Raw genomic sequence first — 13,999 nt, 5'->3', positions numbered from 1 at the left:
AGGCTTTCTCCTTCCTCCCCCGCCTCCTCCTCCTCCCCGCCTTCCTCACATTACCGGGGCCTGGATTCCGGACACAAAACTCAGTCATTTGTGTGACTGTTTGTGTGCCTGTCTGTGATGCGTCGTTCGGCCTTATGACTATGTATGTCCTGCCCGCGCCGGTTTGTCTGTAGGTTACAGCGCCGGTTGTCAGCTCCGAAACCACCATCCTGGTGACCGACATTGAGGTGCGTGGAGGCTGGGGAGTCTTGGGGATGGGCATTGTGTGTGTGTGCATGTCTGTCTGTATTTCGGTGTGTATGTCGATATATATGTCGGCATGTGTATATTCACGGGATGGGCGACGGGAGAGTGTAGGTAATGCTCCCCCTAACCCACAAAGGTGCTCTTGACGCTGCAGTTACCCGGCCCTTCCCTGCTCCCGGGCCCCGGCCCAACGTTCTCTTTCTGGTGGTGTGTTTTTGGATTTCCCCTTTTTTCTCCCTCGTTTCATGTTCAGAGCTCCACCAAACTTTGGGAGACGTTGCCTGCTGACGTCATGAGTGCTGCCGTACAGCTGCATCATGCCTGTATCCGCCGACTTGTGGTGGAGCACTGCGGATACGAGTCAGCCACCGAGGTGCGTCTATCTGTCTGTCTATCTGTCTGTCTGTCTGTCTGTTTCTGTTACGCATCAAGCCGGGCCTGACGCTGGCCAGGGGCACCTAACCGTACCCCAACGAGAATGACCGCCGAAGCACTCTCCCCCTAGCGGGAGGACAGGAGCGTGAGGGGCCACAGTCCCCTAGTACTGCTCGTCCCAGGGCGCGCGACCCACCCTGTGTCTATCTACCTCACTCATGTAATCGATGATGAAAGAGCGCACGGTGGCTATGAAGGCCCTCAAACAACCGACGTCAACACGCGCTGCGGCACAGTTCCGCCCAGGCAGCATGCACCAGTTGCAGGTGCGGCTGCCCACCGTGTCTGGCCACCGCCACCGCCACCGCCACCGCCACCGCCACCGCCACCGCCACCGCCACCGCCACCGCCACCGCCACCGCCACCGCCACCGCCACCGCCACCGCCATTCCCAAACTTCCCTCGCACACACACACACACAAACACTCTCTCTCTCTCTCTCTCTCTCTCTCTCTCTCTCTCTCTCAACAGCGCCTTGACATTCCGTCTCTACAACCCCCTCCCCCGGCTCCCCTCAATTCCACCCGCTTCCCTCCCCACCCCTCCCAGGGTGACTCGTTCATTTTGGCGTTCCGTACCGTCAAGCAGGCGGTGGTGTTTGCAATGGACCTCCAGGTAGGGATCATACATACATATCGACATGTGGCCTGCCTGTACCTTGTACGGCATGGTTTGTGCTGTTCGCCAGCCATACACACACATACATACACACACATAACAGCCATACACCAGGCATGTACACACACGAACAAGAGCGCTTCACCCACAAAGTTTTGACCCCAGCATCGAAAACATTTTGCCTCTTTGCCTCTTCCCCCATCAGGCCCAGCTGCTAGTGCTGCCTTGGCCCCAGCAACTGCTACAAGATGAGGTGGGAGGGGGGGGGAATGCGTGCGTGAGGGGCTGCATGCGTGGCCGCGGGGAGGGCGGGCGCTCGTTGATGTGGATGGTGGTGGAAGTGGACGGTGGGGTGGGGTGGGGTGGGGTGGGGGTGGCTCGGCGTCGGCAGTCAGTCAACGGTTTATCTGGGCTGCCGCGGTCCTTACGAGCTCGGTTGGAGGGTGGTGGTGGGCTTCAAGTGACCTTCAAGTGCATGGATGAGGATGATTTCCCTTCCCAGTACGCGCCGGCACGGATTTGACTAATGCTGAGGTCCGGGGTCACACGTGTTTTGGACGTGGAACGGACCCATAGGCGTATTTCCCTTGCCTTCTTTCCCCTCGCCTTCTTGTTGCTGTCGAGACGTCGTACGATGGGGGTGTACAGCTTCAGTGTTTGATCCTGCTGCCCGCCGGCTCCTTAGGAGCTCAAAACACGGAAAAATATGCCTCGTTGTTCGTCCATAGAGATGTTTGCAATTTTTTTTGTCGTGGCCCTAAATATCCTTTTTTGGATAACTATATTGCGGCAGATCTGCGCAGCGGTGTACACAGAGCTACCGGAAGGCTTTCCATTCCACCACCACCACTTCGACGGCGCTGCCGCCGCCGCCGCCGCCGGCGGCGGCGACGACGGCGACGGATACACCGGCGGCGGCGCGGCCGGCGCGGCCGCTGCATCTGCAGCCGTGACGGCAACCAGCCCTTGCGGCGGAGTCGACAGAATGCGGCTCGGGCTTGGGCTGGCCCTAAGCCATCGGGCCATCGGTACCGACGGTGACGGCGGTTACGGCGGCTCAGGGATTGTGAGCGCCGCCGACAGCTTCAGCGCGCATCGGACGACGACGGAAAGGGTTACGAACGTATTGGAACTCAAGCCGCCGCTGCAGCGACTGGAAACGTCGCCTCCAAGTTTTGGCATGTCGCCGCTGCCGCGACGCAAGTTGGCGGCGGTGCGGATGCCGCCACGAAGCCATAGCCATATGGCGCTGATGGCACCACTCGCCGCAGCCGGCGGCGGTAGCTGCAGCGGCGAGTGGTCCTTGCGTACGGCGCAGTGGCGTCGCCGTCCCCCGCCGGTCGCCTCCGTGTCAGAATCTGAGGCCGTACCCGACGGCAGCTGCGGCGGCGACGGCAGCGGTGGTGATGGCGGCCGCTGCGATCGTGGTCGTACCGCCGGCGGCAGTGGCGGCGGCGGCAGCGGCCTGGGATTGTTCCGCTTGTCATTTCCAGGACTGTTGGTGGCGGCGGCGGCACGGGCTGCGGCCGTGGCGGCCGGAGCTGCATTGCCGGTGGCGTCATGGGGTCAGCGAACGACACCGCCGGCAACATCGCTGCAGCCGCCGCCGCGCGCAGGTCTAGGCCGCGGCTCGCTTCCGCGGAGGTTGTTACCGGCGGCGGCGGCAGGAATGTACGGCGCTGCGGCGGCAGCGTCAACGCAGGAGGGCTCTCCCAGATCGGATGCGACGCAGCGCACACGATCAGCGACAAGCGGAGGCATTGTCCTTATCGTTGGCGGCGGAGATGACGCTGACGGCGGCGATGCCGGCGGCAGGTCACCCGTTACCGTACAACCCCGTCACGTGGTTATGACGCCGCCGCGGCGGCGGACTTCCGGCAACGGTGTTGGGGATGTCAGTTGCGACAATGCCGAGCCAAGTGCCGGGATCACGCCAGTCCTGCTGCCGCTGGAGGGTACGGCAGCGGCGTCGCCGCTGCCACCGCAGCGGTCCGTACTTGCGCTGGCTCTGACTTTGCGGTCTCGACGGTCCTCTTTGGGGCCCTACGAACCTCCAACTACGTCGCGGGGTTGGATCGCGGAGGCTGCGGCAACAGCGGCGACGGCAAGGGCGGCAACGTCGCCAGGACTGTTGCCGCCGCCGAACAGATGCACCGGGCCGCCGTCGGCGCTGCCGTACGAGCGCGGCAACGGCGGTCCTCTCAGCGGCGGCGGCCTTAGCGTCTGCTCCGACGCAGCCCTTAGCGCCTGCTCCAGTCACAGCGTCCCAACGGTTGGTCTGGCGGCTGCAGCGGCGGCTGCGGCGGTGGCCGAGGCCGAGGTGGTGGCGGCGGAGTCGCCGCCACCGCGGCTGTCACCGCCGCTGCTTCCAGGCCCGCCGGCCCCCGGCAAAACCCTGGGCCAGGTGTTATCTGAGCTGAGGCAACCTGGCGCTTCCGGACACGGAGCCTGCGGAAGCGGCCGGCGTTCGCTCATTTTCAGGTACGACGGCCCCATATCGTGTTATTCGTACTGTTGTAGTGTCGTACCTTCTATGCCTATGGCCCGCTAGCACCACAGTCAGGAGGTAACTGCATTTATCCCATAAAACCCTCCGTCATCATCCCTCTAAAAAAATTAAAATCCGATTTCTCCTTTCAACATGTAAACGCCAACCGCCCACTAATTTTCAACCGTCAACTACCAACTAAACACAGAGGCCTCCGCGTGCGCGTGGGCATCCACACCGGGGTGTACAGCGAGGCGGAGATGCAGTACAACCCCGCCGCTGCGCGGATTGTGTACGGCGGGCCGTGCGTGGCGGCATGCAAGGCGGTGGCGGACATGGCACACGGCGGGCAGGTGTTCCTTAGCGGGTCGGCCCGGGCTGGATTGGAGGCCGCTGTCCACCACCACAACGGGGGCCGGCAGGGGGGTACGCTGGTAAGTGAGTTTGGGGCGGTGGGGCTGGTGGTGGCTGTTGCGGGGGTTGGGGGTTGGGGGGATTTTGAGCGCCCGAGCAGGAAACAGAACAGATCGAGATCCGGATTCAGTTCCACTTCTAGGTCCAGATCCAGGTTCAGATCCAGGTTCAAATCCAGATCCAGGTCCATATCCTCATCTCAACAACCCAGATCGGCTTCAACTGATCCAGGACAGGGAAAGTTATCCGACGACCCACATCGGATCGACTGATGCGTCAGGCCCAGGACGTCGCCGACCCAGATCAGTAAAATTTGACCGGATCCAGATCTTATTTCGAGGACCACCCATATCGGATCCTGAAGTTCCGAGCGCGCAGAGCGGTCGCCTACCTTTAGGTAACCCGTCTCCAAAGCCACTAGTAGATCTCTAGGCAGGCAGTTAAGTGGCGGCAGCCGCGGGGCGTTACCTTTTGCGTACGACAACGCGTTAAGATTACGCTAGGCCCCAGCTTTGGGGTTTTTTACTCGTTACTTGTCGCTCGTTACTTGTCGCTCGTCACGTGTCGCTCGTTACTTGTCGCTCGTTACTTGTCGCTCGTCACTTGTCGCTCGTTACTTGTCGCTCGTTATTTGCGCGAACTGAACTGAATGGCCACCACTGGCACGAAGGCCATTGACGGTGTCGGCCGCTGCCGCTGCCCTGGATACCTGGGCCTTATACGCACGCGTGCAAGGCCGATGTCGTACAACCTCCAGATAATTTTTTGGCGTCCTGCAGATGCTGCATATGGGAACGTTCGTGAAGGGACGGCCGGCGGTGACGTCATCCTCGGCGGCGCCGTCGGCTGTAGCTGCGGTAGCCGCCGCGCTCTCCCTGCCCGGCGTGGCCTCCGACGGCGCGCTTGATGCGCTGGTTGTACGGCACCACTCTCGACCGTCCTGCCATAACTCCGCCACGGAGGCCGCCGCCGGATCGGCGGCAATGGGGGCGGCAGCGACGGTGGCATGCACACCGAACTCGTACAGCATCGCCGCCGTCGTCGGTGGCCCCCGAACGAGCTGCAGTGACGGTGGTGGCGGCGGCTGCGACTTAGTACGACCCTCGAGAGTGGAGCAGCTGCCGTCCGCGTCGGCGCCGCGACCGCCGGCGCCGCCAGCTGCGGCGCCGGCGCCGACGTCAGCCGCGGCGGAGATGCAAGTATACTGGGTCACGAGCGCCTCTTTGGCTCAGCGTCTGGCGATCGTACCGCCGCCGCGGGTGCCCTCCGACCTCATCGCCCTGAATGACGTGTACGACGCGCCGGTCGGCCGCGTGTCGTACGTCGTCGTACAAGTGCCTGCGGCAGCAACGCTGCTGGCGTGGGACGAGCGTGTTGCGGAAGAGGCACTTCGGCTGTTCCACGACACGGCGCAGGCGCAGCTGAAAACGGTCCAGGGGGGTTACATGGTACGTACGTCAGCCTCTCCCTGCCGTACACTCCCTTCTCGCAGGTGTCATGTACGGTATCACGAACGGCATCATGTACGACGTCATGCACGCACCCATGTGTTTTATTCAAATAAGAGGACCTATTCCCCCTTCCCCCCGCAGTCAAGCCCGCACCCGGGGGAGCTCTACGCGGCCTTCACCTCCGCTGTCTCTGCGGTTCGTTGGGCGGAGGGGCTCAGGTCGCAACTGCTGGAGGCGGCCTGGCCGGAGGTAGGCGGCCGGGTGGTGGTGGTGGTGGTGGTAGGTGGTGGTAAGTGGGTGGCGTTAATGGGCGTTTTGCCCTCCCCCACATATGGTCCCGTACCTAGGCAGGTTGGGGCGCGAGTGTGGCGGCCTGTTGGGGGTGGCGGGGTGACGCGGGGAGAGGAGGAGAACGTCCTTTCTGGCCCCAACCCCACACCCCCACTTGGTCTCCCCCCCCGCCCCCCCCGCCTCGTCCCGTCCAGCCCCGCCCCACCCCACTCCCTGTAGCTGCTGTGTTTCTCGCACGTATTGGATCACGGGGACCCTCGGCCAATATTGTTAGCATTAGGGGGGTTCTCCCCCTTCCCCCTGCGCCAGGCCTGGTCTTCGGCCTTCGTGTTTGGTGCTGCGTGGAAATCGCGGCAGTTGACCCAGTCGAGTTGCTTCTTTTGCATGTACTCATGACTCGTGCGTCCTGCTCCTTCCCCCCTCCCGGTCACATAAAGGAGCTGCTCTCACACGAGCTCTGCGAGCCAGTGGAGGTCACAGATTCGGATTCGGATTCGGATTCCTCGTCAGAATCCGGATCTGGATCCAGATCCGGAGACAACAGCTCAGTGGCCGAGATCCGGAATCGGAGCAGTGCACCCAGCGGCGCAATAGCCAACGCAGCCGCTGGCGGCAGTAGCGCAGGAAGCCGGCCAGCAGCGGTAGCGGCGGCGGCGGCCCCCCCGCCGCCGCTGGCCTCCAAAGCAAAGTCATGGCGGAGTCGCATCAGTGGCGCTTTGAGTGCTGCTAGCAGCCCCCATCACCATCACCACCACCAACACCACCACCACCACGGCGACCAACAGCATTACCATGGAATTCACCATCACAATGATCAACACCACCATCACAACGATCACAACCACCACCACCACGACCATCATCACCATCACCATCACCGATTGATTTTCGGTGGTTTACCCCTATCTGGCGGCTGGAACCTCGCCTCTCAACCCGCCGCTGGCAGTCTAGCGGCCTGGATCTCTTCCAGGCTCAGTCATACGCGCCGTTCAGCTTCCGCCTCCACGTTTGATGCCGCGGTGTCGCCGCTGCGACGGCACCTTGCCGGATATTGCTCGCCGCCCGGCACCCCGACTGCCGCCGCCAGTGCGGTGGCTGCTGCTGCGACGGCTGCGGAGCCTGCGGGCAGCGCGTCTTGTCAAACCATCACGGCAGCGGCGGCGGTGGCGGCAGCGGCGGCTGCAGTACCGATGCCGATGGCGGACAGTACGGCGCCGGCCCTCAGCAGCACCTCGGGAGCATTCCCGCATGTGCCGTCAAGGTTTTGCCTCATGCATCGGAGCCGACGCGCCGGCTCCGCAACACCGTCGTACGTGCCACGCCGCGCCGCCACCGGCGGCCCTTCTGCATACGGTGTGGTGTCTATCGCCGTCATGGCGGCGACAGCAGCGAATGGCAGCGGCGGGGGCAGCGGCGGCGTCGCCGCCGCCAGCGCTGCCGCCACTACCGCCCCGTCGTACAGCCATCGGTCGTGCGGCGTGCTGCAGCAACAGCACCGTGGACGGGCGTTGTCGCCCTTCCGGGGGTCTGGCGACGGTGGCGACGGTGATGATGATATCTCCTCGTACGGCATTGGCGTCGGCATCGGCCGCGGCGGTGCGCCGTACGGCAGCCTTCGGCAGACGCTATCGGAGGCCCATGCGCTTTCGTGCCTGCAGCGGGCGTCCTCAGGTGAGTACGGCGGTTCACCTTCAGGCTCATCAGCTCGGCCTAGCTTACAGCGTGTAACCGAGGGCCTCCCTGGCGCTGCCGGCGCCACTGATGCCGACGGCGACGGCGACGGCTGCGGCGATGGCGTCATCAATGATGCAAATAAGGGCTCGGCGGCCGCAGCGGCGGCGGCGGCGGCGGCGGCGGGTGCCTTGACGGGACCGGCGACGGCTGAGGCCAACACATCCGCCGGCGGAGCAGTCCTCACAAGCGGATGTGACATATCGTACGGCATGGCACACGCGCGCCCCGTCGTCATACCGTACGGCGGCCTGACCTCTGCCGCTATGGCGGACTCCTCGCCGTTGCTGCTGCTACAGGTACGTAGGTGCTTAAGTGTCGGCAAGCAGCGGCTCAGCTGGGCTGGCTCTAACTACCAGCAGTACGGCGACCCCGATACGGCAACGGTAACAACTATGCAACATCCATTTTCCCCTGTGTGTATGTCTGCTTCCCGCGCAGAGTGCGGATCTTCCCGTTGAGAGCGCGACGGAAGAAGCTGCTGCCACGTCCACGGATGCGCAGATGCTACTGCCCATTTCGTCGTGTCCAACTGACAACGGTGACGAAGCGACGGTTAGCTACAGCAACCGTTACAACAACGGCCAGCGTGATTGCCGTTGTAGCGGCCAAAGCCGCGCCCAGGATTTGCAGGCCTCCACGTCCCTCAGCCAGGGCAGCATTCGGCAAGCCCTACCCCTCTTCCGCGGCGCGTGTGGGTTGTACTGCAGCGGTGGCGGCGCCGGTGGCGGTGATGGCATGGCAGCCTCCTCTGCTCGGTGCTTTTGTAGCTCTTCTCTGAACGTGGAACTCCGCAACGGCGGCTCCGCCAGCGGCTGTCAGTTTTCCTCGGATGTGGGGGACTTCCTGTCGTACACTCACCATAACTACCCGTGCCGTCGCCATCGCTGTTCGCCCGCCAGCACGTCCCCGCTGCCACCGAGTGCAAGCTGCAGCAGGCTGGAAGAGGGTTATGCCGGCAGCGTCGCCGCTGGTGGCGGCGGCGGGGCGCCCGCGGTCGCCGCGGCAGCGGCAGCGGAGGCGGAAGTGGAAGCGGAGGCGGAGGCGTTGGACGAAATCCTTCCGCAGCGCGTGCCGCCGCGAGGCTTGCCTTGCGAGCCCAGCGACGGCGGTACTGGATGCAGCGGCGCAGGTGGCGGCGGCGGCGGCGGCGGCGGCGCCACCAGCTGTCTTGGCGCCGCTGGCGTCGCCGCCAGCGGCAGCGCGCAGGCTGGGACGCGGCGCTCCAAGCGGCTGCTGCTTCGCGGCTTGAGGTGCGCTTCCTTCCGCCGAACCTGTACGGCTACGGCACCCCCACATTGGGTGGTCTCCGAGGGCCAAGCCATTTATTCCACACACACCAACTCCCGCGCACACGTCACCAACTCCATACACTTCTCATGCTGCTCACATTTCTCTCTCTTTCCGTACAACACTTGTTTTCTGTGTCTTGCAGAATGCGTGCAGGCGTTGCCACTGGGCTAGTCAGTTGGAGTGTTCAGGACCACACCCACGATGTGGGTTACAGCGGCAAAACTGTACGACTAGCGCTGAGGTTGGCGGGCAGCCTGGCGGCCAGCGGCCAGGTACTGTGTTGTGACGTCACGTGTGCGGAAGCGGTGGCAGCGCAGGCCGCGGCGGCGGCGGCGGCAATGGCGGCCGCGGCGCCGTCGGCCCCAGCCTCGTCGCCAGCGGTGGCGGCGGCGGCGGCAGCGTGTGCTTATGAGCTGGCATCACCGCTGCAGAGGCCGGTGGTGCATCAGCAACCGCATTCATTATCGCAGCCGCCGTCGCAGCCGCCGTCGCCATTGCTTCAGCATCAGCTGGTGCCGCGGCCACAGCCGCCGGAGCAGCCGTACAGCAGCAGGCAAAGCTGCTTAGCAACTGGCAGCGGCGTCTCGTCCTCGTCGTCACCTTCAATAAAGCCGCTGTGGCAACAGCAACACCAGCAGCGGCAGCAACAGCAACAGCAACAGCAGCAATCGCAAGTCATCGCCTGTGACACGAACAGCTGGGGACAGAGCAATGGCAACACTCTTGCCGCCGCTACCGCCGCTACCGCCACTCGTACATCTGCACCGGCAGCTGCGGATGCGGCTGCGTGTGTGGCCACCGACGACCTGGCGGCCTTAACTCAGCTGGTGGCGTTCTCTCCGCTACTGCCGCTACACCACCACCACCACCACCACCACCACGGCGGCGGCGGCGGCGGCGGCGGCGGCGGCCTACTGAGAGCTCACCATCCGCACTCCCGGAGGGGAAAGTGCCATGTGTTCGTCTGCAGGTGTGTATGTATGTATGTTGTTACAGGGTGGTATAGCTTCACCAGCGGCCCCCTTTCCCTTGGAGGCAGTTCCCTGCTCTCCCCTGCTAGAGGGGCACCCTAATCCATTCACCCCATCCGACCTCAGAATGTATTCGCTGGGTTCAGCAACTCACCACCAGCATCCAACCAAATCTAGCGGATTATCGGCGCCTCAACTTAGTTCCTGGTCAGCTCGCAAGTTGCTATAATCACGTCCTACACCGTCCATAAGATGGGGGGCCACCTCCCATTTCATCACCTCTCATACACCAGAGAAGTCGGCAGGCGGATCTGAACCCTGCCAGCCGCCTGCCTTTATGTATGTATATATGTGTATATGTGTGTAGGCGGATAGAGGTTTTATGATCCTGTTGGTCCTCTGCTGGGTTCTCATGGACTTTACTTTTTAGTCTGTTGAGGGGACTGAGTCCAATCGCTTCCGCCGCTCAGTTAGATCTCTTGTAGAACATGCCGCCGCGTTGCATGCTTTCCATGCGCGCGCACACACATACACACACATACACATACATACATATACATACACATACATACACATACATACATATACATACACACACATACACATACATACATATACATACACATACATACACATACATACACATACATACACATACACACATACATACACATACACACGCGGCCTCACTAACACACTGGCCTAGGGCGGGGACCCTCTGGCCCGGGGAAAAAGCTTTGACGGGGGAAGGGGGACCCCGCAGCGTGTGTGTATCAATTTGTACTTCAGCGTGCTGACTCATGCCGCTGGACGTACTGCAGTTCTTACCATCCGCGGAAGCCTGGCGCTGATGCAATTAGGCGGCGGTTCGCTGCTGCCGTCGGCTGGCTTCCGCCGCCGCCGCCGCCGGCGCTGGACAGCAGTGCCCCCATGGCGGTCGACCGGAGGAGTGGCGGGTACGGGGAGCTGTCGCCGCCACTGTTGTCGTCGCCGTCGCCGTCGCCACCACCTTACCCTGCACCGTACGGCTCCCCGCTGTCGCCGTCGCCGGCGCCGACGCCGCAGCACCAGCAGCAACCGTGTCAATATCCGCCGTATATGTACCCGTACATGTGCGCGCACCAGAACCCGCTGTCGCCGCCGCTGTCCTGTGGCAGCACGACGGCGACGACGGCGGCGGCGGCGGCGGCGGCGGCAGTATCGCCGACGCCGTCGAGGCCATTACGCACCTACGACCTCTTCAATGCTTCCCGGCCGAGCGGCCCCCCTGGAGCTCATGTCGCGCCCTGGCCAGCGCCATCACAGCCCTCGACCGCAGGCCCATCGTCGGGCCAGCTAGCTCGCTGTGCTTTTGGCATCCGTAGCATAGCCGGTGGTGGCGACGGCGGCGACGGCGGCGGCGGCTGCAAGCGAGCTGAGGACATGGCCGGGCGTTGGGGCTGCTCCTCGCTCATGCCGTATACTGGCGGCAGCGCCGCCCGTAGCGCCGCCAGTCTGCCGCTTCCCAGGGTTTCGGAGCTGTCCTTCGGGAACCGGGAGGGGGATGGTGAAGCGGCGGCGCCGCCGCCGCCACCGCAGCAGCACCTCTGCGGCGACAGCGATGGCGAGAACAGCAAGGGCGTCCTGTCGTACTACCCAGCGGCTCCGGAAGCCCTTTCGAAGGGACAAGATTGCGCCGCGGGGGGGCACGTCTCGGGGCGCACCGCCGCCACCGCCGCCGCCGTGACCGGCCGCGGCGGCGGCGGCGACGGCGGCGGCGGCGACGGCTTGGAAGCTGGAGTGCACGTCGACGGCGGCCTTCCAGCTGCGATTGCGAGCCTCGTGGGCTGCACCGGCCACAGCGCCGGGAGCGGTGCCGGCGGCGCCTCTAGAGCCTTGCACAGGGCCGGCCTGACACGGGACACCGGCGTCTGCAAGCCAGCCCCGGTACCAGCGTCAGTGCTGGCGTCGGTGCCTCCGCGGCAGCGCACATCTCCCGGAATTGTCCCGGGAACGCCTGCCGCTGCGCCATCGACGGCGCCGCCGCCGGACGCGGCGTCTGCGGACGAATTGTGGTCCCGCCATTGTTGGTCGCGCCTGCCCAGGAAGCCCTCCTGTTCCGCTGCGACATCGTACGGCGCGACTCAGGACTTTACGGCCGTATCCGCCGCTACCTCCGGGGGCCCCAGCGACACCCGGGATGCCATTTCCCACACGCCGTACATTCACAACCTTCAGCAACAGCGCGAGGTTCCGCTGCTGGCGCCGCCGCCGCCGCCGCCGCCGCCGCTGCGCCAGCTGGGGGCTTGGCAGGCGCAGCAAGAGCAACTTTGTGACAGCAGGCCCCGCTCGCACGGCGGCGGCGGCGGCGACGGCCGGGGCGGCGGCGGCGCCAGCGGACTTGAGGAGGAGGAGGCGGAGGAGGAGGAGCACAGCTTGTCGTTTGCCGCGTTGCATTTTCGCGAGGCTTGGGGTGGCAGCACCTGCCTGGGCGGTATCTGGCGTACGGCCGGCGGCGGCGGCGGCGGCTCCGCAGCCGCCGCCACCTCGGCCACTGCCAACGGAGACGCAGCTGGATACGGAGACAGCAATGGTAACGGTGACAGTCATGGCATGTACGGAACACCCGACAGTGCTGGTGCGAGTGACAGTGGCGACGGCAGCGGCAGTGGCGGAAAAAGTCTGCCGCTCGAACATCACGACCCGACGTCTCTTGCAAGCTGGCAGCGGAACCCGTCGACGGCCGTCCTCTCAGCGACGCCGCCGCCGCCGCCGCCGCCGCGGCTACCGCTGCCGCCGTCGCCGCGACCCGTGGTGCGCGAGTCTCCCAAGGGGTGCCCTGGACGGCTGTGTACGGCGGATGACCAGTTGCCGCGGCTGCCCCGCGCCATGACGGTGCAGGAGCCTGGCGGCGAGGAGTGCCGTACAGGGGCTGGAATATGTGGAGGTCCGCTGGTGAGGTACCTGACGGAGCCGGTGGGCTGCCGCTACACTCCACCGCCGCCGCCACCGCCACCGCCACCGCCGCCGCCGCCACACCACCAACACCAACACCATCACCACAATCAACAGCAACAGCAGCAGTTGCGACAGCAGCAGTCGCAGGGTGGTGTAAGGATGCTGGGTGCTGGTGGTACGGATAGCAGTGCAACTCAGAAGGAGGCGACGGCCAGCGGGTCGTCAAGGCAGGCTGACAGCAAAGGCGGCGCCGACGGCGGCGGTCGAGATGCTGACGGCGTCGGTGGTGCCACCAGCGGCCTCAGCGGCAGCCCGTACTGGACAGGAGAGTTGGATGAGTACGGCAACATCAGCAATGGCAACGGCGGAGGCCATTGCGGTCGTGGCGGCGATGGTGGCGATGGTGGCCAGTACTTTGGGTGTTTAGAACCGCCGCCCTCTGAGCCCTCTGAGCAGTCTGAGCGGTCTGAGGCCGCTGAGGCCGTTGAGGCCGTTGAGGCCGTTGAGGCGGGTCAGCGCCTGCGCCGGCAGGTGACATCGTTTTGGCAGCAAGCCGGCGGCGACGGCGACGCCAACGACGGCCACGATGGCGACGGAGGTTTCGTCGTCGGCGGCGGCGGCAGACGTAGCGGCAACAGCGACGGTGGTACGGGTGAGTTGTCCTTTCTTCCAGTCCCGCTGCCGATGCCGCCGCCGATGCCGCTTTGCCGTACAGTGCCGCTGCCACAGACGAGATCGTGTACGGCACTGGATCCGGATGCATGCTTAGAGGACGGCACGGCCGGGGTTGTAAACCTGAGACGCCAGATGGGCACCAGAGGCCTTATGGGGAGCCGAGAGTGGCGGGTCGCTCAGATCGTCTCGGGCGGTTTTTTATCGGTTGGAGAGCCGGTTGGTGGTTGCAACGGCGGCGTTGAAGTAGGCGTTGGGTCAGATGCTGGGGCCGGTGTGATCGGCTCCACAACCACCATCACAGAGTTTAGTTTGCTGGCGGCGGCGGACGGCTGTAGCAGCATCGCCGGATCGCCCTCCGGATCACAGCAGCAGCAGCAGCAGCAGCAGCAGTTGCTACAGCTGCTACAGCAGCGGAGAGCCTCCACGACGGAGTCGGCGGTGGAGGTGAC

The 13,999-nt window shown here is 64.4% G+C and overlaps 1 protein-coding gene across 1 annotated transcript in view; it reads left to right on the top strand.

The window, feature by feature from the left end:
• The window catches only part of VOLCADRAFT_105607 (uncharacterized protein), a gene marked incomplete at its 3' end in the record, with an annotated part of 23,653 nt that extends 10,009 nt beyond the window's left edge, over positions 1 to 13,644 (top strand). Inside the window, exons 13-31 of the mRNA XM_002952646.1 lie at positions 174 to 227; positions 500 to 619; positions 918 to 947; positions 1,231 to 1,296; positions 1,505 to 1,552; positions 1,985 to 2,579; positions 2,916 to 3,780; positions 3,996 to 4,221; positions 4,981 to 5,649; positions 5,794 to 5,941; positions 6,381 to 6,516; positions 7,031 to 7,614; positions 7,648 to 7,973; positions 8,116 to 8,927; positions 9,110 to 9,170; positions 9,450 to 9,937; positions 10,760 to 10,894; positions 11,096 to 13,367; positions 13,591 to 13,644. Of these exons, the coding sequence (XP_002952692.1) occupies positions 174 to 227; positions 500 to 619; positions 918 to 947; positions 1,231 to 1,296; positions 1,505 to 1,552; positions 1,985 to 2,579; positions 2,916 to 3,780; positions 3,996 to 4,221; positions 4,981 to 5,649; positions 5,794 to 5,941; positions 6,381 to 6,516; positions 7,031 to 7,614; positions 7,648 to 7,973; positions 8,116 to 8,927; positions 9,110 to 9,170; positions 9,450 to 9,937; positions 10,760 to 10,894; positions 11,096 to 13,367; positions 13,591 to 13,644 (7,689 nt within the window). The remainder of the gene's footprint in view (positions 1 to 173; positions 228 to 499; positions 620 to 917; positions 948 to 1,230; positions 1,297 to 1,504; positions 1,553 to 1,984; positions 2,580 to 2,915; positions 3,781 to 3,995; positions 4,222 to 4,980; positions 5,650 to 5,793; positions 5,942 to 6,380; positions 6,517 to 7,030; positions 7,615 to 7,647; positions 7,974 to 8,115; positions 8,928 to 9,109; positions 9,171 to 9,449; positions 9,938 to 10,759; positions 10,895 to 11,095; positions 13,368 to 13,590) is intronic.
• Between the last annotated feature and the right edge of the window lie 355 nt (positions 13,645 to 13,999).

Source organism: Volvox carteri (assembly GCF_000143455.1).
Source record: "Volvox carteri f. nagariensis unplaced genomic scaffold VOLCAscaffold_31, whole genome shotgun sequence".
Lineage (NCBI taxonomy): Eukaryota > Viridiplantae > Chlorophyta > Chlorophyceae > Chlamydomonadales > Volvocaceae > Volvox > Volvox carteri.
Note: the sequence above shows the minus strand (reverse complement) of the source record. Positions and strands in the feature narration are given on the sequence as shown.